This window comes from Marmota marmota, unplaced genomic scaffold (genome assembly GCF_001458135.2).
Source record: "Marmota marmota marmota unplaced genomic scaffold, marMar, whole genome shotgun sequence".
Classification (NCBI taxonomy): Eukaryota; Metazoa; Chordata; class Mammalia; order Rodentia; family Sciuridae; genus Marmota; species Marmota marmota.
Window position 1 is genome coordinate 10,544,188 of NW_026000005.1, and position 27,333 is coordinate 10,571,520.

Consider the following 27,333-nt stretch of genomic DNA (forward strand, 5'->3'; position numbering starts at 1 on the left):
TTTAGTATAAGCTCTATGAAAATAGGGCCCAAATTACTTTATTTATTCTTGTAAGTTTAGTGTTTAAATATTTGTTAAATTGCATTAAATGAATTGAATCAATGAATAATTATATGGGGAATAAATAGTTATACATAATATTAGGAGGGTTTCTACCATTATAGGTAGATCAGATTGGAGATTAAATATAACATGCATATCCCCCAGGAATTTAATCATTTTTACTGAGAGAGAAGCCCCTCAATAAGGGTGTCACAGATGCTTTCATAATAGAGAATATCATGATATGCAGGCCACCTAAAATTTCCTGTATATCGTGCTCCACATTTAGAATATCCCGGGTGTCCAGTTGCTATGGGATCTAAGTACAATGGCTACAATTGGGTAGTCATCCCCAAATACCACCTCCAGCACTACACAACACCTCTAAATCTCAGAAGCTGAAACACAGAGGTGTTTGTTTGCTATCTGTACCATTAACTACAGTATGTATGTCTGAAATGCTGTGAAGTTCAAGTGCATAATGACAGGAAGGAAACCTAACTCACCTGCTACCGGCTGGGTTTCCAGAGGTGTTAAGTACCTCCATGACTCAAAGGTAGCTGAGATAACTAATAGCTCTCATTTCTATGCAAGCTAATCAACTTAGTAGAGAGTAGGTTCTAGGAGTAGTGAGTATAAGACAGAAATTCTCTCTTGGCTGGTGTTAGCACCATCTGAATAGATACAAAGTACCTAGAATTGGAGGGTCATTGGACCCTAAAAGAATATAGCTAGCTGTATCTGGAACCTAAAGGACACTGTCTTATTCAGGTTCTTAATTAGGATGATTAGGGTCAAGAAGTACAAAACAGGGCTGGGCTACATTTCAGTGTCAGAGCACTTGCCTAGCACATGTGAGGTACTGGGTTCAATCCTTAGCACTGCATGAAAATAAATAAAATAAAGGCATGCTGTTCATCTACAATTACAAAAAAAATATTTTTTAAAGTATAAACATTGCCAGTAATATCCAGTGAATTCTGTTAGGTTTTGCATTTCTTTGATTGGTCTGGTCTTTCTTCTCAAAGGCACCAATATTTTGGCATCATGTAGATTCATCGGTGAAGATAATATGGCATGACCACAGTCTTTAAAAATGTTAAATTTCATCCAGAAATGCTTTCACTGACAGTAGTTTAGGACCTCCAAAACCAGTTAAGGCATGTAAATAAAATGCAAATAAATTAAGACATTATTCTCATATCATGACATTTCTAGCCTGCAAGAATGCACCATCTATGAACCAGGAAATGAACCTTCACCAGGCACCAAATCTGACTTCATCTTGTACTTGCCAGCCTCCGGAACTATCAGAAATAAATTTGTTGTTTCTAAGCTACTTATTTGTGCTGTATTTTGTTATAGTAGCTCAAATGGATTAAGACAGGATAGAAGAGAAGACTACCTATCCATCTATTGGTTCCTGTCCCCCGTTGGTGAAAGTTTGCATGGCAGGAGTGGTTAATGTTCTCACTTTTTCAGATTTGCTCATGTATCAGAAAGGCTGGATGGGTTCTATCAGGATTTCCACACAGTAATAGTACCTCTCCATTGGCATGCTCAAGGAACTGATATCGAATCTTGTAGTTGCAGCTGTATGGTGGCAAGCTGGCAGCATGATTGTACCTCATAATTCTAGTTGGGAAAACAACACCTCCATTCTTTTTTTGAGGGCGGGCGGGTACTAGAAATTGAACTCGGGCACTCAACCACTGTGCCACATCCCCAGCCCTATTTTGTATTTTATTTAGAGACAGGGTCTCAATGAATTGCTTAGTGCCTTGCTTTTGCTGAGGCTGGCTTTGAACTCACAATCCTCCTGTCTCAGCCTCACAAGCAGTTGGGATTACAGACGTACACCACCACACATGCGCCACCACACCTGGCTAGCACCTCCATTCTTGACATCAGTGGAAACTTGGTTCAAACCTTGTGATTAACTATGCAATGCCTTAAATACAGAGCTACAGTGGGTTTCCCAGGAACTGTGCAGGAAGTCAACTCTTTTTTTCTGAGAGCAGACTACTAGGAATCAGTCTTGGCCTAGTGAAATTTTATCTATCAGTTCAAAACCACAGCTTAGAAACTCACCCAGTCATCTGTTCATCTTGTGTTTTTTTATTAGCATCTATTATTCCCTTACTGTCATCCTAACAGGATTTCAAGATGAAACCATATGTACAATCTGCTGTATTTATCCAGAAGCCACATATGAAATTTTTACCATTTAAATTTTTTCTTTTTTTTTCTGTGAAGGTGTGACTGATATTACAAAAGATCCAGACTTTGATGGAATCTATGATGAAGACTTGAATGAAGATCCAACATATGATCCCAACAGTCCTGAAGAAAAAGCTGTATTTATGAAATATGCTGAATATGTTATGCTAAAGTTGACATTCAGTACCACACAAGTTCAACAATATGAAAATGTCTTTATATTTGATACAGCCTATTGGCTTACCAATGCTATACAATGTAATCAGGATTATCTTGACATCTGTACCTACCAGAGATTACAGCAAAGGTTGTATCTTCAAAAAAAACTTATTCAAAAACACTTTGAGAAGAAAAGTGAAATCAGAAGAGGCATAGGCTATCTAAAGTTGATATGTTTTCTGATTCCATTTTTACTGAGTTTAAAAAAGAAGATGAAAGTCCCATACTTAAATGGTCTGCTTCAGCCTTTTTCAGGTAAGATATCACCAAAAGTCAAATATAAAATATACATTAAATATATATTTAAATTCAGTTTTTTCAAGTATGTGGTTCTAGGTATGTAAAATGTTAAGAATAAGAAAACAAAATTTAATGTCTCCAATGTTATGAAAAATATGTGACATACATAATTATTTTTATATTCTATGCATTTTGTTTTCTCAAAATGCATTCTAGGGGATGGGGTTGTGGCTCAGCAGTAGAGTGCTAGCTTAGCAAGTGTGAGGCACTAGGTTTGATTCTCAGCATCACATAAAAATAAATAAAAGTATTGTGTCCAACTACAACTAAAAATATATTTTTAAAATATGCATTATGGGGTTGTAGCTCAGGATTATCTTGATATCTGTACCTACCAGAGATTACAGCAAAGGTTGTATTTTGTAGAGTGTTTGCCTCAAATGTGTGAGGCACTGGGTTCCATCCTCAACACCACATAGAAACAAATAAATAAAATAAAGATATTGTGTCCACCTGCAACTAAAAAATAATTTTTAAAAAATGCATCATGGCTGGGCTTGGTGGCGTATGCCTGTAACCCCAGTGGCTCCGGAAACTGAGGCAGGAGGATAGAGAGTTCAAAACCAGCCTCAGTAACAGCAAGGCCCTAAGCAATTCAGTAAGAACCTGTTTCTAAAATACAAAAAACAGCTGGGGATACTCAGTGGTTGAATGCCCCTGAGTTCAATCCCTGGGCCCCCTGCCAAAAAAATGGGTTATGTACCTTATATTGATGAAACCATCCACTAATTTTTCAGTCAGAATATTGAACAAATCTAATCCTTGCTGTTATCTTAGAAAATTGTTATTTTAAATAAGTTATATGTATGGTTTCATTACTTTCCAGAAATATAGGCTGGTTATTTTTATCATTTGAGAAATATCCATCTATTTATTTATAGTGTCTCCTTTTACCTAAACTAACTCAGGTAACTTTTTGTTTATTTAACCAAAGATTTCTAATGCACCAAATTTCAATCTTTTGTGATAATTAGGGGTAAAATATCAGTCTTGAGCTCATTCACAGAAATTAGCAAGTAGAATAATGTTTTGACTATACCTTTGAGATCTCTGTACACTAAAACTACAGAAATGACCAAAATGCATGATATAAATATATTCTTAATGTCATGTATATAAAGAACATAAGTAATTTTTTAAACTGTAATTGCCAAAATTTTAATTTCATGTGGAATTTTTTTAACTTTGCTTATATGAAGAAAATTTAGATCTTCCAAATATGACTGTTGATGTGTTATTAACTTTTTAAATAAAATTTTTGTGTTTGTTTTCATTTTTGGAGATGACAAGGTCAAGACCGAGCGAGAACTGCCTCCATTTATTTATGGACGAGATTTTAAATGCCAGCATTTTCACTACAAAGAGAATCAATATTTTCATGTTCATGGAGGAATTGAATTTGATATCAGTACCCCTTCAATTGAGAGTGCTTTGGAAGATTTTAAGGTTTAAATTGTTATCATTCCTGAGATGGTTTGTTGTTTCACAACTCTTTTTATCCTATTTTTCAACCAGAAAGAGCTTATGTTGCAACAGGCACTGTGTAATTATTCTTACAACTCACTAATTTTTTCACACATTATTTTGACATACATGAATTAAGTAATATCCAAGGAACTATGTTGTATGTCAGGGATAAAGTGACAAATAAACTAGGTATGTTTATTATCCTGTCAGAATTACATATTTCCAATGGAACATATTTGTCTCAGAATAGTTAAGAGTAAAGTAGAAAACTATGAATATACTGACTAAAATTCTTCCATTTCCCTCCAAGATTAATCTTAGAAAAGACACCTTCTAGTTTGGGAATAGTAATTATTCACCTGAAATTTCATATAGACATCACACATTTCAATTGTCATTGCTTCTTTACCTTGTCTTTATTATAATTTTTTCCTTTTGTGTTGTATCCTTCATTCTCAAAGGAGGGATTGGATGCATACAGTTATTACTACCAGGATTTTCTAAGCTACTATCTTAAAAATTTGTCATTTATAAATATACAATTTCATTTAAAGTAGTCATAATTTTTAGATTTGTTTAAAGATATGTACTTAGTAACATAACTCATATTTTAGAAAAATTTAGAGAAAATACGGGATTGTGCTGCTAATACGTTTGCAGATGATTCAGGCTACAAAGAATATTACTCAATACCAGTTATGGAATTTCATGGAAAAAGGTAAGGAACTTTCAGTAGTTATTCACACTAATCACATATTGTATATTAGCAGGAAACAGGGAAAGTGGCAAAATGCTCAGGCTAACTTAAAACCTTATGTTGGTGATCCTAGAACGATAATGGCCTCATTCAAGGCCAACATCATACTGCCTCAACAAAGTATTGTTATTGTTGTTATTTCTGAACTTTGATACGTTCTGTATGTTAATCTTTAGAGTTTATAATTAGCAGAGTGGTTAAATTGGAATGGAGATGGGAAGCAAATCCTCTGGGATAACTGAAAGCAGTAGAGTTGTTATACAACACTTCCATTTCCAAAAAGAATATGGTTTAAAATCCTTTTCTACCAGTTTGTTATGCCTGTCAATTTTTTGAAGTGGTATGTTTTCTCCCAGTATATCTAAGATCTTGTATGTGCTGTGTTCTTGAATTTTTACACTTTCAACACTGAATTTTGGAAATATGAGATTTAGAGCTTAGAAGAAACATTTGGATTACAGGTTGAGAATTAAAAGCATATAAGAAGATTTTGTTTGTTTGAAGGTGTGGAGGTAGTTGAGAGGATAGGACCAAGTCTAGAACTCTGGAGCATAGTAACTTTTAAGAGAGATGAGAAGAGGGAGCAAAGGAGTCTGAGAGGGACTGATACAGGTAGACGAGAACCAGGAGTGTGTGACAGCATGGAAGCCAAATGGGGAGAATTTTAAGAATATGGAAACAGGTAAAAGCATCAAATGCAACAGAGAAAAAAAATACTGAGTCAATTTCAGACTGATGATTTAATCAGAGAATTTTAGTGGAGTTTTGGTTAAAGAGTGTACTTACCAAATTTCTAGAGATATATGACCTACCCAAATTAAATTAGGAGGACATAGTAAATTTCAACAAATCAATTGCAAGCAATGAAATTGAAGACACCATCAAAAGTCTACCAACAAAGAAAAGCCCAGGACCAGATGGATTATTAGATGAGTTCTATCAGACTTTCAAAGGAGAAAGAATACCAATCCTCCTCAAATTATTCCATGAACTAGAAAAGGACAGAACCTTTCCAAATTCATTCTATAAAGCTAGTATCACCCTGATACCAAAACCAGACAAAGACACATCAAGGAAAGAATATTTCGGACTAATATCCCTCATGAACAGAGATGTAAAACCTCTTAATAAAATACTGGAAAATCGCATATAAAAACATATTTAAAAGATAGTGCACCATGATCAAGTAGTTCATCCCAGGGATGCAAGGTTGGTTCACCATGAGGAAATGAAGAAATGGGTGAGCATCCTGGAAAGGAGATCAGGAAAGCAGGTCTAGGAGAGGCAGAAACCACAGGAGGGTTGAAAGAGGGCACAGCCTGAAGGGCTTCAGGACGGGTGTGGGTGGGGTGGGGGCTAGGACCCCAGCAAGGAGCCTAGGCAAGGGACCTAGAGGAGGGCCCATCATTGTTAATAGACTTAAAGATGAGAATCACATGATTATCTCAGTAGATGTCGAAAAAGCATTTGACAAAATACAGCAACAATTCATGTTCAAAACACTAGAGAAACTAGGGATAATAGGAATATACCTCAACATTGTAAAAGCTATATATGCTAAATTCAAGGCCAACATCATTCTATATGGAGAAAAATTGAAAGCATTCCCTCTAAAAACGAATAAGACAGGGATACCCTTTTTCACAACTTCTGTTCAATATAGTCTTAGAAACTTTACCCAGAGCAATTAGACAAAAGAAAGAAATTAAAGGGAGAGAAATAGGAAAAGAAGAACTCAAACTATCCCTATTTGCTGACCACATGATTCTCTATTTAGAAGACCCAAAAATTCCACCAGAAAACTTCTAGAACTCACAAATGAATTCAGCAAAGTAGCAGAATATAAAATTAACACCCATAAATCAATTGCAATGCTGTACATCAGCGATGAATCAACTGAAAGAGAAATTAGGAAAACTATCCCATTCACAATAACCTCAAAGAAAATAGAATATTTGGGAATTAATCTAACAAAAGAGGTGAAAGACCTCTATAATGAAAACCACAGAACACTAAAGAAACAAATTGAAGAAGACCTTACAAGATGGAAAGATCTCCCATGCTCTTGGATAGGCAGAATTAATATTGTCAAGATGGCCATACTACCAAAAGCACTGTACAAATTTAATGCAATTTTTATTAAAATTCCAGTGATGTTCTTTGTAGAACTAGAAAAAGCCATCATGAAATTCATTTGGAAAAATAAGAAGACCAGAAAAGCCAAAGCAATCCTTAGCAAGAAAAAATGAAGCAGAAGGCTTCACAATACCAGACCTTAAATTATACTATAGAGCTATGGTAACAAGAACTATGGGGAGGTGGCAAGCACCTCACTAGGGGATTCTTCTTCCTGCCCATGAGGGTGTAAATCACCAGAGAAAATGTCAGATATAATTAGTGAAGAACAAAAGACAAAAAAATTCAGAATTATAGTTTTAAGGTAGAGTGCTTGATAAATCCAGCCCAAACAGGAGTTGGAGCTAGACAATTTAAAAATTACTCCCATCCATGTTTTTTTTTTCAAAGTCAGGAATAAGGTTTCAGGGGTGGAGTCTTGTTTTATGATGTCTTGCAGTCAGCAGGTTGATTGGCATCTTAGCAGGTAACACCCATCTCTGAGAGGCTGTGTGGCTACAGCAGGTCACTGCACCTCAGGTTCTGTGGGACCTGGGGCAGAGCTTGAACAGGACTTACAATGTGTCTGGGCAGTCTTGGCTGGAGGAAATTTTCACTAGAAGTTCCCAGACACCAGATTCTCCTATTCACTAGGATGCGATGCCGATGTAGTCCACACATAGCCTACAGATGGCTCTCAAAAAAAGGAGCATGGTATTGGCACCAAAACAGATATGAAGACCAATGGTATAGAATAGAAGACACAGAGGTAAGCCCACATAAATACAGTTATCTCATACTAGACAAAGTCACCATAAACATACAGTGAAGAAAAGACAGTCTCTCCAACAAATAGTGCTGGAAATCCATGTGTAACAAAATAAAATTGACATGTAATAGAATGGGAAAAAAAATCTTTGTCACATGAACCTCAGATATAGCACTAATCTCCAGGAAATATAAAGAACTCAAAAAACTTAACACACACCAAAAAAAAAAAAAATAATAACACAATCAATAAATGGGCATAGGAACTGAATAGATACTTCACAGAAGAAGAAATACAATCAGTCGACAAATATATGAAAAAATGTTCAACATCTCTACCAATTAGAGAAATGCAAATCAAAACTACTCAGATTCCATCTCACTCTAGTCAGAATGGCAATTATCAAAAATACAAGTAACAAGAAATGTTGGCTAGGATGTCAGGGGGAGGAGTACACTCATACATTGCTGATGAGACTGCAAATTGGTGCAATCACTCTGGAAAGCAGTATGGAGATTCCTCAGAAAACTTGGAATGGAACCACCATTTGACCCAATTATCCCACTCCTAGTTTTATACCAAAGGACTTAAAATTAGCATATAGTGATGAAGCCATGCCAATATTTATAGCAGCTCAATTCACAATAGCTAAAACTATGGAACCAACTTAGGTGCCCTTCAACAGATGAATGGATAAAGAAAATGCGGTACATATACACGATGGAATATTACTCAGCCTTAAAGAAGAATGAAATTATGGCATTTGCTGGTAAAAGGATGAAACTAGAGATTATCATGCTAAGTGAATAAGGCAATCCCCCAAAAACCAAAGGCCAGATATTCTCTTTGATATGCAGATGCAGACTCACAATAGGAAAAGGTCGGGGAGAGTGGAGGTTCATTGGATTGGATGAGATGAATGAGGTGGAAGGGAGGAGAGAGTTAGGAATGGGAAAGACAGTAGAATGAATCAGACATAACTTTCCTATGTTCATATATGAATACACAACCAGTGTAACTCCACATAATATACAACCACAAGAATGGGAAGTTATACTCCATATATGTATGATATGTCAAAATACATTCTACTGTCATGTATAACTAAAAAGAACAACAAACAAAGAGAATGTATTTACCATGAGTTGAAGGGTATATGGAGAAAAGTTAATGAGATGGAGAGGTAAAAGTAGAGTTTATTAATTTGTTTCAAGATGCAGGACAATGAGGAAAATAAGAGAACTAAGGCATAGGGAAATGCAGGATAAAAGATAAAAGGTGGATCTTCCTGTTGAATACTGCCTGGGTGAACATATGATACTAGAGCTGAAGTCAAAGACCATGTGACTAGTGTCCTCCATGATTTTGAAGGATGGAGATATTTTTGAGGATATGTTCACTTTTATTTGAGAGTATCATTCCACCATACATGGAATCCACATACCAGATCTCATGCCTCTGGAATGGCCAGGTAGTGCACATCTCTCTTCAGGTGAAATTTCTGACTCACAGACTGAGCTCCCATCGATACACTCTATCTTTGCCCAAGCTGAATAATGTCCTGGAGACATTTATATGTAAACCTTTACACTTCTGGGACACCAGCATTCCTGGGACTACAGGGAAGCAGGTAGGATATAAGTTACACTTGGTGAGAGGTTGTTTGGGTGCAGGAGTGTGGTTGATATACGCATACTGCCGCTGTAAGAGACTCTGTCATGTTGTTGCAATGGGATTTCATAGTGGAACTGTTTCTCTAGTTTCTGACTAAAGCATATTTGGTCACCAACCTTGGTGAATGATAGGTTAATTGATATGAATTTTCAGAACCAAAATACGCTTTTTTTTTCCTGACCCCAGCCAGCATGAAGTAAAAGGAAGAACCCACAAGTAGAGGGATCTAATAATATCTTCTTGTTCTCAATACCAATTACTAGAGGACCTCAGTCCCCTATAAAATCCAACCCCCATAAAAATATTCCTAGAATCTCATATACTAATGGGTGAGTATTCTCAGCTACCATGAGATATTTTCAGTTTCCTCCTTTCCTGCCCTGGCTTCTTGTGATCCACCACTGGGTCTCCAAAGCCCAATAAGCCCCAAGAAGGCAAACACAATGCCATTGTTATCTCTGACACCCTAGCTTCTGGTTGTGGGGCTGGAGTCATCTCTAGGGCCGGCTCCTTTTGATGCCTGGGAAGTTGAATGCATTCACTGTGAGACTTGTTAAAACCTATTCAATGAAGTAAGAATTCCTTGCCCAATTTATTGGTTTCAAAGATGTGCTGCATTAAAACTCTAATAATTTGGTGAAAAACTGCTTTTTTCAGTCATTTTGCTTGTGGTTGTTCTTTTCTGTAGTGTGGAAATCATTCTAAATTGGGGATGGACTAGAGAGTAATTCAAATGATTGAAAGCATGCCATCTCAAAATCTTTTCCCTTCTTTGTTTCTAGGGGCATTTTTATTAGATCAAGTTCATAAATCCTGATGTTCTCTTTCCTCAGAATGATTTGTTTCTGCCAGGTGTGGTGGTACATGCCTATATCCCCAGCTTATTCAGGAGGACAGTAGGCCTAGGTGGGATGGTCACTTGAGCCTAGAATCTTTGAGAACAGCCTGGGCAACTAGTGAGACCCCATTGCAAAAAAAAAAAAAAAAAAAAAAGACTTATTTCTTAGGAGGATCTTGGTCTCTTATGAAAATAAAATTTATTCCACTTGGTCCTGCAGTCATACCCAGAAACATCTGTATCATACATTCGTTTTAGACTCTCCCATCATACCAGAATAAAAAAAAAAAAAAGGGGGGGAGATACAATCAGATATCCAGTGATTTGGCAGTATTTAAGAGCTGAGAACACAAAGTGTAAAGATGAAAATTCCTGAAGAGAATTAATTCTATTTGGAGAACATACCAGCACCATGAAGCTGTTTTACTGTTGGAGAGTAGAATTAGAAATTAACTTAATGTGACAGATGTGTCCAGAAAGTGTGATATTATAAGCTCCTCACCATATTCTCCAGCTAAGTGCTTATTCCTAGTCCGACAAAAGTGGGGGGAATTATTTTTAAAGTTAGGCTTTCCTAAAGTCCCTGCTGATAACCACACTAAGGATTGAGTAAGAACATTAGAATGTCACCACGCAGTAGTCATATAAGAGCTACTTGGCTGAAGTATTCAGCCACTAACCTTTTAGTATTGACTATCTTGGATTTCTGTGCTTCTAATGATCATCTCTTTGTGTTCAGTGTTACTGTTGCGATGGGCAAAATGTGCGACTTATGCAGCCTAGGGGGAGAAATAAAGAATGTCCATGTGCTTCTGCCCTTTTCAAAGCTTTATTCACTCAAATCACTTAATGCAATTTCACTCTATAGATTCTTAATCAAGAAAATGACAATCCTTAATGCTAGGCACTGCAATAGACATAATCAGTTCCCAGCAAACAATTCTAGATTAATTCTAAGCACTGCAAACACACTAAATCATGACAGGCTTATGACAGACATTCCCTCTGGATGCTAAGCTCAAGTGCCATATCTAAAGTCTCAAGCCTTAGGCTTTAAGTCCAACAGATGCACACTCACTCAGACCACGGTGATCAGATCAGGAACCAAGGCAGTCTTCTCCTGCGGTGGAGCTGATGGCTGGCTGAGGAGCGGTCATAGGGAGAAATCCTCTTCTCACCAGAGTCAAGAGACTCATAGAGTTTGAGAGAAGTGAGAACAACACAGGGGATCAGGCTGATAGAAGAGCTAGGATGTCAGTCCAGGACCTCATCAGGCTCTTAGGCTTGTGTGCAGCAGCTGGCTGAATGTCTGTTCATTTGCTCCATCATTTTTACTAAATTTTGGGACTTCTGACCACCCTTTCAATCCCTATCAGCTGCTACCAGATTTCTCAGTGACATTATTCATCCTGAGGTTAAAGCATCTGGTCTGGTGGTCCCCACCCTGATTTTCTTGCTTTTCTTATCAGGGCAAGAGTAACAAGCCAGAGACTTCACTCCCAGTGTTTCAGGATGGAGAGAAGTGACTCATTTGTGCCTGGGGGCCATACTGGAGGGCTCCATAGGTGTGCTTGGTGACACTTTAAAATGGAGTTGCTTAGGCTAAGGCCTAAGGCCATCCTTATGGTTGGCCTACTGTGTACTGTTGTGCATCCAACCCTGGGAGTTATAAAATTCTCTTGGTCAAAGCTCACAGGGTACAGTAACCTTTATCATCTGTTGTTTTTTTCCGTTTCTGGACTAGGAGCTATTCCTACAGGTTCTGGATATTTTGTTTGTATTAGATTACTAAGCAGAATTTCTAGGAGGAAATGGTGCACGTACCCTTAGTGTTTGTTGAATTTCTAAGTCTTTTCATTGCATGAGCAGTGATCTTAAGAGTACCAGGGTCTTAAAGGTGGTGAACAGCACCTGTTCCCATAGTAATAACAGCCAGCATTAGCCCCCAGAAGGAACAGATGAAAAGACAGGTTGCTGGCACTGTGATTCTCATGGAATTGGATGATGTGGAGCTGGATAAAGCTGGTTCAATCAAAGTTCAAGGACAGTCTCAGTATGACTTCTGATACCTAGATCTATGGAGGCAATCTTTGGGAACATAGGGTACCCACTTAGGGGTTTGTAATATTATTTGTAATATTCTTAATTTTATCAGCTTGTACAATACCAAGGGAAAGTGGGCTCTTTTCTTCTAAAAATTTAGCTTAAAAATCTGATACAAATTGAGCATGCACATTTGAACCATACAGTTAAAGCCCTTGAACCCATCACCACTATCATCTGAAGAGCATACCAGCCCTCAAATCTAAGTAAAATTCGGGATATCTACTCCTTGATTTTGGAGGCTGGAATCTAATAAGCTAGTGTAGTCCTCATTGATGAGGGTGGCACTTCCCACTAGTGAGGACCTAGGGACAAGTGAAAAGCCCCTCTACCTGATCTGATACTATATCTGTGAGATGTGTATTAAGATATCCTTTTATATTGTTGTGGTCTAATTTCCTTTTGTGGGGAGGTAGTGGTGGATAAAAAGAATGATACCATCAAATAAAATGAACAGGTCCTCAGACATACCTCCACTCATATACTGAGATCTATTATGTTGAGAAAATTGGAGTTGAAGTGAAGGTCAAGGAAAAGCGTAGGAGCCTCTGAATAATTCATAACAGAGCCTTGCCTACAACCTTCCTGTAATTGAACCTTTAGGCCCAGTTATCCTCTACAAGTCAATAAACAATGAGTTTCCCTAGCATAGTCATTAACTTACTTCCCTAGGAACAAATTTCTCAGCACTCAGGAAAACTGATAGCCCCTGGGCTAAAGGAGAGAGGAGTCACTGTCAAGAATACTGTATTAACAGCAATAAGTAGTTGCATTTTGAGGAGAAACCTAGGAAACCTCAAGAGGCATCTTACTGACAGGGTTGGCCCCTGAAGGACTCAACGTTGAAACCTGGACGTTTGGAAAGGTACCTCAAGGGAAAGTGGAAGAAGACCACCAGTTTTCTGATGATAAGCAATCCCAGGGAACGAAGTAACTATTCCATTCTGTTCCAGAGTGATAGGGCCCAGGGTTGTCACAAGCCCCAACCTTATATGCCAGGGACTCAGTGATTTGGGGGCTTTCCTCTAGTTTACTGCTCCAGTGGGTAAAAGCCACTGGAGTCATTAACCAAAGCATTATGCTAGGTAAGACTCAAGGTAAACCCTTGAAAGAGAAAATTGGGTTATGGGACATAATTAGGTTAAAAAAATTAGAGGAGGAAAAGCAGACAGAATATAAACCTGGAACTCTTTTTCTCAGTTTTGACTTTGAAGCAATGCTGCTAATCTCTGACATGGGAAGGACAGAGTCAATCCAAAGGGTCTATATGGGGAAGATACTTTTTTATATAAAGATTTGGTTAATAATGGTTAATAACTGGAGTTAATATATTTATAATCAAGTACAATTTAAACTATATTATTATAAAAAATATTTTATCGGCATAGAAACAAGTAGCAAATCATTTCAGAGTTAGAAAAAACATCCTTTTTTCTTTTTTCTTTCTATAGCTACTATGTGATCTATTTTGATCTTGAAATTTTCTATCAACAACTATATAAGACACAGTGGTGGGGAGCTATAAATGAAATAGTGAACACTTTAAGAGTGAAAAGACTTCCGCTGACAGATGCTCAATTACATGAACAATTTAAAAAAAAGTTTGGCTTCAAAAAAGCTATAAAATGCAAGGTATTTAAGTAACTACCACATAATTTTATAAGAAGTTATCAATAAATATGTATCTCAAACTTCTTAGGAATAAATAATAGGCTAAATAAAATTCCTCAATACAAAATAAAAATTCCATATTTTAGTAGCTATACATTTGTGATTTATAAATTTTGAACATAGTATTAAACAACTTATTAATGAACTAGAATGTGATTACTATTTATTGATTGCTTATTTTATATGCCTGTCACTATTCTAAATTTTAAAGAAACTTTTTTAAGTTGCTAGTTTTGTTATCATTCCTATTAAACAAATGAGAAAGAAATTTGAGATGTAGAGGGTTAAGAATCTTTCCCAAATTCACGCATTAGTAAATGTCAGGACCTGACTCCATTCTAGAAATGAAACCCAAGGAACAAACCTAACAGCCTGTATTAAATTTCTCTTGTCTATTTAACAAACCTTGACACAGTTTCTGGAACTGATCAATGAAGCTCACCAACTTCAAAGGTAGACTGGTATTTGCTTTCCATTTATTCATTTTAATGTCCATAATTTTAAAATTTAATAACCAGTTACTTTAATTTTTAAATTTTAGTAGTCAGAATGTCTAAAAGAAAAGCATGACATTTTAAACTCTTCATTTTGAGACATAGAGCAAAGAAAACAAACTGTTTCCATAGCTATATATTCCAAGTTTCTGGACATCTAAATTAGATTTTCCTTAAATTAGAAAAATGAATCCAGTGATCTATTTGCTTTTTGTTTTGTTTTGTTTTGTATTAGGGTTTAAACCCAGGGGCACTTAACCACTGAGAAATACCCTCAGCCCATTTTATTTTTTATTTTGAGACAAGGTCTCTCTAAATTGCTTAGGGCCTCACTAAATTGCTGAGGCTGGCTATGAACTTGTGATCCTCCTGTCTTAGCCTCCTGAGCTGCTGGGATTACAGGCACATGCCACCATGCCCAGCTCTATTTGCTTCTAAAGTATTTTCAGAAAAATATTTGTCTTCCCTGTTTTCATTATTTTCAAAGGAGGATCTACAACTTACCCTAAAGGGTAAAAAGGAAGGAAAGAAGGAAGGAAGGAAGGAGGGGAAACGAGGGGAAGGGAGGGGAGGGAAGGGGAGAGAAGCCAAATATTTATTTTTAAAAGATCCCAGTGTTTCTTTATAGTCTAACAACTTTCAAGCATTGCCCAGTGAGAAATTTTCATTTGGATCTTGTGAAAATTCTACTATAATTGAGCAGTATTTATGTGATCCTGTTAATGTATCTTGGTTTTTATTTCCTTAAAGCAAACCTAAGGTATAGTTTTAAAAAACTAATTCTGGCCTTCTTAATAACTTTAGAGTATCCCATTTGGTTTGAAGGCTGCTGTAGAAAGAGGGTTATCTGCTGTTTTCCATACATTTAGCCGAAAAACCTCAAGCTCAACAATCAATGTTTCGGATGAAGGAGGTTATGCCATCTTCCATCATGCTGCTCTGCACAACAGAGTGCCTATTATATGTCAACTGTGCAATGCTAAATTCAACGTCAACCAAAGACGCTTTATTATGTTCAGCCAAGGTACTATAATGTTTTTAAACCTAAAATATTTCTCTTTTTCCTTGTTCAGCATTACCAATGCATATTGATTTTAGAGCAAGGTTAAAATCTGGTATTAGTTTCTCTTGCAGAGTTTGGGGTTTTGTTTAATTTATTGAAGACGGTCTCCTTTTAGTTTTCTATCACTTGTTGGTAGCTTATATAGTACTGTTTGTTGTGTTGTCCCTCATTGAGATATACACTTTATAAAGGGCAAGGATTTGGTCTACTTTGTTGCCATGGTTTCCTAGTGTTCAGAAGAAAGTTCCTCAGGAAATATTTGTTGAATGAATGGATAGATGGATGGATGGATGCAGGATAGTATTTGATAAGCACTGGCATAATTAATATATACTGATGGACTATAGAAATTGAGAGGAAAAAACAGATAAACATGAGTATTAGGTTCCAGTAGAACGTTCTTATCCTTTTAATTATTAAATTATATTTAATTATAAAGCATTCTTTTATAATAATATAAGAAGACTAGCTTGGTTTAAACCTTAAAATGCCATTTTTTGCTGCATATTTTTATATTCACTGGAATAAATTTAAGTAGAATTTTCACAAGATCCAAATGATAAATTGTCAGAAATGACTGATGCAACAATATTGACAAAAAGAAATGGTGATTTTTATATTGCAATGAGGTCAGTTAATAAGCTGTGCTAAATTTTTGCATATGCCAAAATAAAATATTATGCTTTAACAAATTCTTTCCTCTAAGCTGGGCATGGTGGTGCACACCTGTAATCCCAGTTGCTCGAGAGACAGAGGCAGGAGGATCGCAAGTTCAAAGCCTGCCTATTATGGTTTAGATGTGGTATCCCCCAAAAACTTACATGTGAGACAATGCAAGAAGATTTTGGAGGAGAAATGACTGGGCTATAGCTTTAACCTAATCAGTGGATTAATCCCTGATGGGGATAATTGAGTGGTAACTGGAGGCAGATGTAGTATGGCTGGAGGAAGTGGTTCATTAGGGGCGTGGATATGGGGTATATACTTTGTGTCTGGAGAGTAGAGTCTCTCTGCTTTCTTATCACCATGCAAGCTGCTTCATTTCTGCCATACTCTTCCACCATGATGTTCAGCCTCACCTTAAGCCCCAAGGATGGGACCTGGCTGTCTCTGGACTGATAACCTCTGAAACTGTAAGCCTTCTAATAAACTTTTCCTCCTTTGCAATTGTTCTGATCAGATCTTTTGGTCACAGCAGCAAAAAAGCTGACTAAAACACAGCCTCAGAGACTTAGTGAGACCCTTTCTCAAAAAAAAAAAAAAAAAAATAGAAAAGGAATGGGGATGTGGCTCAGTGACTGAGTGTTCCTGGGTTCAATCCCCAGTACCAAAACAAAACAAAACAAAAAAACAAATTCTTTATCAGTATGACTCAAATGTCTTATATAGCTCAGTGGTAGAGTGCTTGCCTGGCATGTTCAAGACCCTGGGTTTAATCCTCAGCACTGAAAAAAAATTTTTTATATGGTACTCATATTAATCAAATTCAAATAAAATATTCCATCTTATTATAGAGTGAACCTTGTTAAAATAAAGCACAATTCAGTTAAATTTAAATGAAATGGGTAGCCCAAAATTTAAAGATGTTATCTTTAAAACTTTTTTTGAGTAGGTACTGGGGTTTGAACCCAGGGACATTCTACCACTGAGCTATACCTACAATCCTTTTTATTTTTTATTTTGAGACAAGGTCTTGCTAGGTTGTTTGGGTCCTTGCTAAGTTGTGGAGGCTGCTATGAAGTTTTGATCCTCCTGCCTGAACATCCCAAGGCACTGGGATTATAGGCACACATCACCATCCCCAGCTCTTTAAGCCTTTTTTTACTGTGAAAAGAAACTTTGGCAAATTGAAGTCTTATTCATCCTCTAACTTCTTAGATTTATTTCTATACGTTGAGAATTGAGTAGATATTGAACTATGAAAAATGTATAACTCTATTGACAATATTATTGTTTAAACAGCACAAAATTATCCCAACTATGGGTTTTAACAAGCCACTTAAAAAGTAGTTTCCAAATGGTCTGATGTGATGTCAGGTGCAAACAGTGTGCTAGAAGGGCTAGACCAGAAGTCACATTCGGCACTGTTTTATGTTATCTTGCCTTTTATATCTAAATATAGTCTTTTTATTTACAGACATCTTTCTGACTAATTTTAGGAAATTGTTATATATGAATAATATGTTTCTATGTGTGCTACCTTTTAAAACAGAGCCATCCAAAATGGACATGAAAAAAGAAAGAAATGGTAAGACATAAGTAAGATAAAGTATTTTTAAAGGTGACTGTGTATATTAAAACTTTTCTAATAGTATATAATCTGCAAAAGGCTTTGCCTTTGAGAATGTCACATAATAATATTTCATATTTATTTTGAAGTATAAATTTTTATGTGCATGGTTATTTGTTAATACTCCTCATATATTTTGGGTGCTCTCTCTCTCTTTCATCTATGGAATTTGTTGTCACCTCCATTTATTTTTATAAGTTCAAGTCCCTAAGTTGTTTTTACACCTTACAAAAAGCAGTTAATTTAGATACTATGCCATCCAGTGTCAGTAATGATCTACGAGGTATGAGGAATGATCATCTTTTGCTTCCTTTTCAAAAAATTTTTAAATTTTGTGTTTCTGAGGATTGAACCCAAGGCCTCATGCATGCTAGACAAGCACTCTACTGCTGAGCCACATCTCCAGCTCTGGAATTATCATTCTTGTATGAGGCAATAGATTTGATATAAATATTGGGTATGGAGAATAACACAAAAATATGATGTTTAACCTTTCTCTATTAAGAAACTGGACCTTCACACTCTAAGATAATTCAAGGAGAGTTTATTTATAAATAAACCACTTTAAAAGATCTGAACTGACAAGGGAAGGGGATAGTTACTTGAACTGATCACCTTACAGTGGTGGAGGAATACAGCAAACCTGAAATGACCTTAGAGAGGGAACTGGGCCTCATTCTTAGGCCTCCTCTGATTTCCTGCCAGTGCTCCCCATTGGCAGACCCTGACAAGAAACCAGAGGACAAGGGTTACTAAATCTGCAGGAGCACAGAGCAGGGTAGTAAAGGGACATTAGTAGACTCAGAGGGGAAAAGGGAAGTGTACCTGGCTCACCTACCCTATAGGAAATTACAGTGAGTAACAACAGTGTGCTTCTCTCTTTCATGCTTTTTATTTTCCAAGTATCACTATGTCTACCTTATATAAAATTAATTGTATCTTCTTCACTCGAATTTAGTTACCTCAAAGGACAATGGTTTGGTCTCTATTGTTTACCAGAGTTCCCTAGGACCCAGAATAATGCCTAGCCTTAGTAGGTGCTCAGGAAATAATTGTTAAATGATTGCATGGTAGTTGAGTACAGGTAGCTTTTGATGATCACTGGCATAGTGTGTACTATGTATATACACAGTGTGTACTATGGAAATTCAGAGGAATAGATAAATTTGGCTCTGGGTCCCAACTACAAGGTTCACAGCCAGAGAATAGTGTTTTTAGACTATATAAATACCTTCAGAACTTTTCTGATTCTAGTGTATCTTAGGACAGCATTTCTAATCCTCACCATCAATTTCATTGTAGGCTCCATAATTCTCTGTTGTATGTAGGAATCACCCAGGGATCTTGTTAAAATGCTAATTCTGATTCAGAGGGACAAGGGTGGAAACCAACATTTTGCGGTTCTATTAAGCACACTTTCAGTAGTAAAGGGGGAAATAAGAATTGGATTCTTTCCTTGAGGTTGTACAGAAAAAAAATTTTTTTTGAGAGGAAACAGTATTTGTGGGGAGCCTGGAATGTTTCTGGGGGTGGGGGGAAGAACTCTTCAGGTCATTTTTATGTTTCTCCTGCTGAGAGTAGCTAACTGATTTTCATGGATTGAGACCAACCATGATTGAGGCTATTCAGAAATCTCACTTACAAGCTAGTGTAACAGACTTTTTTTTTTTTTTTTTTTTTGATACTAGGGATTGAACTCAGGGACACTTCACCACTGAGCTGTCACATCCCCAGCACTATCCCCATCCTCACTTTTGCTGAGGTAGGCTTTGAATTTACAATTATCCTGCCTCAGACTCCTGAATCACTGGGGTTACACGCATGCACCATCATGCCTGGCATATTAGCAGACTTTTGCCATACATTTTCCCCATCTTCCTGTCTGACTACCCACATTTCCACCCTCCCTATGATGCCTTTTTACTCCATTGAAGAGTGCTAGCTTGACGTGGCTCCAGTTTGGATTTATGGGTAACACATCTCCTCAACACTCAGCAGATTTTCAAAGTTCCAGCTTCAGTCTGACATATGCCAAGTCTTACTCCTGCCTGCACATGTGCTGACACCCAGTTTTACCTAGTTTTCTCTCTTGAACATAGTTGTAGCTAAATATGGCTTCCCTTGGACATGTTCTGGAAATATTCTGGAGAGATTCCAAAATCCTTCTAGAGAAGTATGTTTTTTTTTTTTTTTAATTTTTTATTGTGGGTTGTTCAAAACATTGCAAATTTCTTGACATATCATATTTGACACTTTGATTCAAGTGGGTTATGAACTCCCACCTTCACCCCATACACAGATTGCAGAATCACATCAGTTACACATCCATTGATTTACAAATTGCCATCCTAGTGTCTGTTGTGCTCCGCTGCCTTTCCCATCCTCCACCCTCCCCACTCCCCACCTCTCCCCTCCCCTCCCCTCCTCTCTCTCTACCTCCTCCACTGTATAACCCTGAGGGTCTCCTTCTATTACCATGCAATTTCCCTTCTCTCTCCCTTTCCCTCCCACCTCTCATCCCTGTTAAATGTTAATCTTCTTCTCCTGCTCTTCGTCCCTACTCTGTTCTTAGTTACTCTCCTTATATCAAAGAAGACATTTGGCATTTGTTTTTTAGGGATTGGCTAGCTTCACTTAGCATAATCTGCTCTAATGCCATCCATTTCCCTGTAAATTCTATGATTTTGTCATTTTTTAATGCAGAGTAATACTCCATTGTGTATAAATGCCACATTTTTTTTATCCATTCGTCTATTGAAGGGCATCTAGGTTGGTTCCACAGTCTTGCTATTGTGAACTGTGCTGCTATGAACATCGATGTAGCAGTGTCCCTGTAGCATGCTCTTTTTAGGTCTTTAGGGAATAGACCAAGAAGGGGAATAGCTGGGTCAAATGGTGGCTCCATTCCCAGCTTTCCAAGAAATCTCCATACTGCTTTCCAAATTGGCTGCACCAATCTGCAGTCCCACCAGCAATGTACAAGTGTACCCTTTTCCCCACATCCTCGCCAGCACTTGTTGTTGTTTGACTTCCTAATGGCTGCCAATCTTACTGGAGTGAGATGGTATCTTAGGGTGGTTTTGATTTGCATTTCTCTGACAGCTAGAGATGGTGAGCATTTTTTCATGTACTTGTTGATTGACTGTATGTCCTCCTCTGAGAAGTGTCTGTTCAGGTCCTTGGCCCATTTGTTGATTGGGTTGTTTGTTCTCTTATTGTCTAATTTTTTGAGTTCTTTGTATACTCTGGATATTAGGGCTCTATCTGAAGTGTGAGGAGTAAAGATTTGTTCCCAGGGTGTAGGCTCCCTATTTACCTCTCTTATTGTTTCTTTTGCTGAGAAAAAACTTTTTAGTTTGAGTAAGTCCCATTTGTTGATTCTAGTTATTAACTTTTGTGCTATGGGTGTCCTATTGAGGAATTTGGAGCCCGACCCCACAGTATGTAGATCGTAGCCAACTTTTTCTTCTATCAGACGGCGTGTCTCTGATTTGATATCAAGCTCCTTGATCCATTTTGAATTCACTTTTGTGCATGGCGAGAGAAAGGGATTCAGTTTCATTTTGTTGCATATGGATTTCCAGTTTTCCCAGCACCATTTGTTGAAGATGCTATCCTTCCTCCATTGCATGCTTTTAGCCCCTTTATCAAATATAAGATAGTTGTAGTTTTGTGGATTGGTTTCTGTGTCCTCTATTCTGTACCATTGGTCCACCCGCCTGTTTTGGTACCAGTACCATGCTGTTTTTGTTACTATTGCTCTGTAGTATAGTTTGAAGTCTGGTATCGCTATACCGCCTGATTCACACTTCCTGCTTAGCATTGTTTTTGCTATTCTGGGTCTTTTATTTTTCCATATGAATTTCATGATTGCTTTCTCTATTTCTACAAGAAATGCCGTTGGGATTTTGATTGGCATTGCATTAAACCTATAGAGAACTTTTGGTAATATCGCCATTTTGATGATGTTAGTTCTGCCTATCCATGAACAGGGTATATTTTTCCATCTTCTAAGATCTTCTTCTATTTCTCTCTTTAGGGTTCTGTAGTTTTCATTGTATAAGTCTTTCACCTCTTTTGTTAGGTTGATTCCCAAGTATTTTATTTTTTTTGAAGATATTGTGAATGGAGTGGTTGTCCTCATTTCCATTTCAGAGGATTTGTCGCTGATATACAGGAATGCCTTTGATTTATGCGTGTTGATTTTATATCCTGCCACTTTGCTGAATTCATTTATTAGCTCTAATAGTTTCTTTGTAGAGCCTTTTGGGTCTGCTAGGTATAGAATCATATCATCTGCAAATAGTGATAATTTAAGTTCTTCTTTTCCTATTTTGATGCCTTTAATTTCTTTCGTCTGTCTAATTGCTCTGGCCAGTGTTTCGAGAACTATGTTGAACAGAAGTGGAGAGAGAGGGCATCCCTGTCTTGTTCCAGATTTTAGAGGGAATGCCTTCAGTTTTTCTCCATTCAGAATGATGCTAGCCTGAGGCTTAGCATAGATTGCTTTTACAATATTGAGGTATGTTCCTGTTATCCCTAGTTTTTCTAGAGTTTTGAACATAAAGGGATGCTGTACTTTGTCGAATGCTTTTTCCGCATCTATCGAGATGATCATATGGTTCTTATTTTTAAGTCTATTGATGTGGTGAATAACATTTATTGATTTCCGTATATTGAACCAGCCTTGCATCCCAGGGATGAATCCTACTTGATCATGGTGCACAATTTTTTTGATATGTTTTTGTATCCGATTCGCCAGAATTTTATTGAGGATTTTTGCATCTAGGTTCATTAGAGATATTGGTCTGTAGTTTTCTTTCTTTGAAGTGTCTTTGTCTGGTTTAGGTATCAGGGTGATGTTGGCCTCATAGAATGAATTTGGAAGTTCTCCCTCCTTTTCTATTTCCTGAAGTAGCTTGAAAAGTATTGGTATTAGTTCTTCTTTAAAGGTTTTGTAAAATTCTGCTGTATACCCATCCGGTCCTGGGCTTTTCTTAGTTGGTAGTCTTTTGATGGTTTCTTCTATTTCCTCAATTGATATTGGTCTGTTTAGGTTGTCTATATCCTCCTGACTCAATCTGGGCAGATCATATGACTTAAGAAATTTATCTATGCCTTCACTATCTTCTAATTTATTGGAGTATAAGGATTCAAAATAGTTTTTGATTATCTTCTGTATTTCTGAAGTGTCTGTTGTGATATTGCCTTTTTCATCCCGTATGCTAGTAATTTGAGTTCTCTCTCTTCTTCTCTTCGCTAGCATCGCTAAGGGTCTGTCGATTTTGTTTATTTTTTCAAAGAACCAACTTTTAGTTTTGTCAATTTTTTCAATTGTTTCTTTTGTTTCGATTTCATTAATTTCAGCTCTGATTTTAATTATTTCTTGCCTTCTACTTCTTTTGCTGTTGTTTTGCTCTTCTTTTTCAAGGATTTTGAGATGAAGTATGAGATCATTTATTTGTTGGTTTTTTCTTTTTTTAAGGAATGAACTCCAAGCAATGAATTTTCCTCTTAGAACTGCTTTCAATGTGTCCCATAGATTCCGATATGTTGTGTCTGTGTTTTCATTTATCTCTAAGAATTTTTTAATTTCCTCCTTGATGTCTTCTATAACCCATTGATCATTCAGTAACCTATTGTTCATTCTCCAAGTGATGTATGCTTTTTCCTTCCTTCTTTTATCGTTGATTTTCAGTTTCATTCCATTATGATCAGATAAGATGCATGGTATTATCTCTACTCCTTTATATTGTCTAAGAGTTGCCCTGTGACATAATATATGATCTATTTTTGAGAAGGATCCATGTGCTGCTGAGAAAAAAGTGTAACTGCTTGATGTTGGGTGGTATACTCTATATATGTCAATTAGGTCTAGGTTATTAATAGTGTTATTGAGTTCTATAGTTTCCTTATTCAACTTTTGTTTGGAAGATCTGTCCAGTGGCGAGAGAGGTGTGTTGAAGTCTCCCATGATTATGGTATGGTGGTCTATTAGACTCTTGAACTTGAGAAGAGTTTGTTTGACGAACATAGCTGCACCATTGTTTGGGGCATAAATATTTATGATTGTTATGTCTTGTTGGTGTATGGTTCCCTTAAGCAGTATGTAGTGTCCCTCTTTATCCCTTTTGATTAACTTTGGCTTGAAATCTATTTTATTTGATATGAGTATGGACACTCCTGCTTGTTTCCGAAGTCCATATGAGTGATATGATTTTTCCCAACCTTTCACCTTCAGCCTATGTATGTCTTTTCCTATCAAATGCGTCTCCTGTAGGCAGCATATTGTTGGGTCTTGTTTTGTGATCCATTCTACTAGCCTGTGTCTCTTAATTGGTGAGTTTAAGCCATTAACATTTAGGGTTATTATTGAGATATGGGTTGTTCTTCCAGCCATATTTGTTTATTTCTGTTACTAAACATGGTTTGTTTTCCTCTTTGATTATTTCCCCCCCCTTTACTGTCCTACCTCCCACTGTTGGTTTTCATTGTTATTTTCCATTTCCTCTTCCTGTAATGTTTTGGCGAGGATGTTTTGAAGAGATGGTTTTCTAGCTGCGAATTCTTTAAACTTTTGTTTATCGTGGAAGGTTTTAATTTCATCTTCCATCCTGAAGCTTAATTTCGCTGGATACACAATTCTTGGTTGGAACCCATTTTCTTTCAGTGTTTGAAATATGTTATTCCAGGATCTTCTAGCTTTCAGAGTCTGTGTTGAAAGATCAGCTGTTATCCTGATTGGCTTACCCCTAAATGTAATCTGCTTCCTTTCTCTTGTAGCTTTTAAAATTCTCTCCTTATTCTGTATGTTGGGCATCTTCATTATAATGTGTCTAGGTGTGGATCTCTTATGATTTTGCACATTCGGCGTCCTGTAGGCTTCTAGGATTTGGGATTCTGTCTCATTCTTCAAGTCTGGGAAGTTTTCTCGTATTATTTCATTGAATAGACTGCTCATTCCTTTGGTTTGGAGCTCTGTACCTTCCTGTATCCCAATGACTCTTAAGTTTGGTCTCTTAATGTTATCCCATATTTCTTGGATGTTCTGCTCATGGTTTCTTAACAGTCTTGCTGAGCTGTCTATGTTCTTTTCCAGTTGAAATACTTTGTCTTCATTGTCTGATGTTCTATCTTCTAAGTGTTCTACTCTGCTGGTAGTATTCTCCATTGAGTTTTTAAGTTGGTTTATTGCTTCCTGCATTTCTAGGATTTCTGTTTGTTTGTTTTTTATAACCTCTATCTCCCTGTATAGTTGATCCTTTGCTTCCTGGATTTGTTTGCGTAATTCATTGTCGAAGTGATCTTTCATTGTCTGATTTTGCTGTTTAATGTCTTCCTTGATACTCCAGATCATCTGAAGCATGTATATCCTGAATTCTTTATCTGACATTCCATCTGCTGCAGCTGTTACCTCTTCTAAAGTTGCGTTGACCTGCATTGCTTGTGGTCCTTTCTTTCCTTGTCTTTTCATACTGCTTGCGTATCTTTCCTGCAGGTGCGGGCGGCGGCTCTGCTCTCTCCTTATTCCAATTGGGGTGTCGTGGCTACCACGCCGGCAGGTCACTGGGCCTGTTCTGGGCGCTGGCGGCGGCTCTGTTCTGCCCCTACTCCAATTGGGGTGACGAGTGTACCACGCCGGCAGGCCACCGGGCCTGATCCGCCGGTCGGTTGCAGGTTTGCCTACCCTGCAGGCGCGGGCGGCGGCTCTACTCTGCCCCTACTCCAAATGGGGTGACGTGTCTGTCGTACCGGCAGGCCACTGGGCCTGTCCCGCTGGTCGGTCGCAGATCTGCCCACCTTTCGGGCACGGGTGGAGGCTCTGCTCTGCCCCTACTCCAATTGGGGTGTCGTGACTACCCCGCCTGCAGGACGCTGGGCCTGTTCCTGGCACGGGCGGCGACTCTGCTCTGCCACTACTCCAATTAGGGTGGTGTTTGTACCACGCCGGCAGGCTCCTGGGCCTGATCCGCCGGTCTGTTGTAGGTCTGCCTACCTTGGAGGCGCGGGCAGCGGATCTGCCCTGCCCCTCCTACCACGCCTGCGGACCCCTGGGTCTGATCTGCAGTTTGATCACTGGTCTGCTCACCCTGCGGGCACGGGTGGCGGTTCCGCTCCGCCCCCACTCCAATTGGGGTCACGTGACCACCACACCGGCAGGGCCTGATCCGGGCGTGGGAGAAGGATCTGCTCTGCCCCTACTCCAGTTGGGGTGACATGTGTACCACACTGGCAGGCCACTGGGCCTGACCCGCCCGGCTGTCACAGGTCTGTTTACCTTGCAAGCGCGAACGGCGGCTCTGCCCTGCCCCTCCTACCACGCCCATGTACCACTGGGTCGCGGGTCTGCCCACCTTGCGGGTGCGAGTGGCGGCTCCGCTCCGCCCCCTCTCCAATTGGGGTCACGCGGTCACCACGCTGGCGAGCCGCTGGGCCTGCTCCGGGCGCTGGCGGCGGCCCGGCTTCTCCCCTCTGGCTCAACGACAAATTGAGGAGACTCGGGTGACTGTGCCTCACCCCCCCTACCAGGAGACCAACTGCTTATGTCACCGCTGGTATTGATGAAGTTCTCTCCTCCGCCGCTTTCTGCTGACATCAGATCTCTGCCATGTTGGTATCCTATGCGAATGGCAGCATTTCGTTCCCCTTGCCGGGCAACCAAAGCAACGGGTGAGTCCTGACCGGCCCTCAGCAGGACCCGGACCGAGAAGCAGTTTCCGCGGGCTCCTAGCCCCGGGCCAGGGAAGTTCCGGGAGCCGGAACTCGGCCGCTCCGTGCTCGGTGTAAGCTCCTATAAGTGTAAGCTCCAAGAAGCAGTCCCCGCGGGCTCAGTTCCGGGAGCCGGAATTCGGCTGCTTAGTGCTTGTTGTATGCTCTGATAGGAGCAGGGTCCAAGAAGCAGCCTCCGCAGGCTCCGCGGCCCGGTTCCGGGAGCCGGAACTCGGCCGCCCCGCGCTCGGTGTTCGCTCCGATAAGCTCAGGTTCTAAGAAGCACCCAGGCGCTGAACCCTAGCAATCTGTCTGCAAGCCGCAGGCGAATTGCAGCCTGAAATTACCTGATCTATGGCTGAATGAGCTGCGGTCAGTCGAAAACAGGGAAGGTGACGTCAGTTTACCAACATGGTGGCTGCTGGCCTCCTCTGTGGTCTGACCGGTGTGGAGAACCGAGATGGACCGCTTCCTTCCCCCGTCTCGAACCCAGAATTCAGCCCTGAGTACAGTGCTTGCACGGCTGGCAGAAACTGCAGCGCTGTAACCCTGCGTCTCTATCCCAGCGCGCGCTGCAGACTCTAGCCGCGGGGCGATTTGCT

General features: G+C 38.8%; 1 protein-coding gene across 1 annotated transcript in view; it reads left to right on the plus strand.

Annotated features, from left to right (window-relative positions):
• The window catches only part of Ankar (ankyrin and armadillo repeat containing), a 72,860-nt gene that overhangs the window by 2,159 nt on the left and 43,368 nt on the right, over positions 1-27,333 (plus strand). Inside the window, 5 exon segments of the mRNA XM_048808975.1 lie at positions 2,299-2,736; positions 4,064-4,227; positions 4,863-4,966; positions 13,956-14,136; positions 15,474-15,693. Coding sequence (XP_048664932.1) covers positions 2,299-2,736; positions 4,064-4,227; positions 4,863-4,966; positions 13,956-14,136; positions 15,474-15,693 — 1,107 coding nt within the window.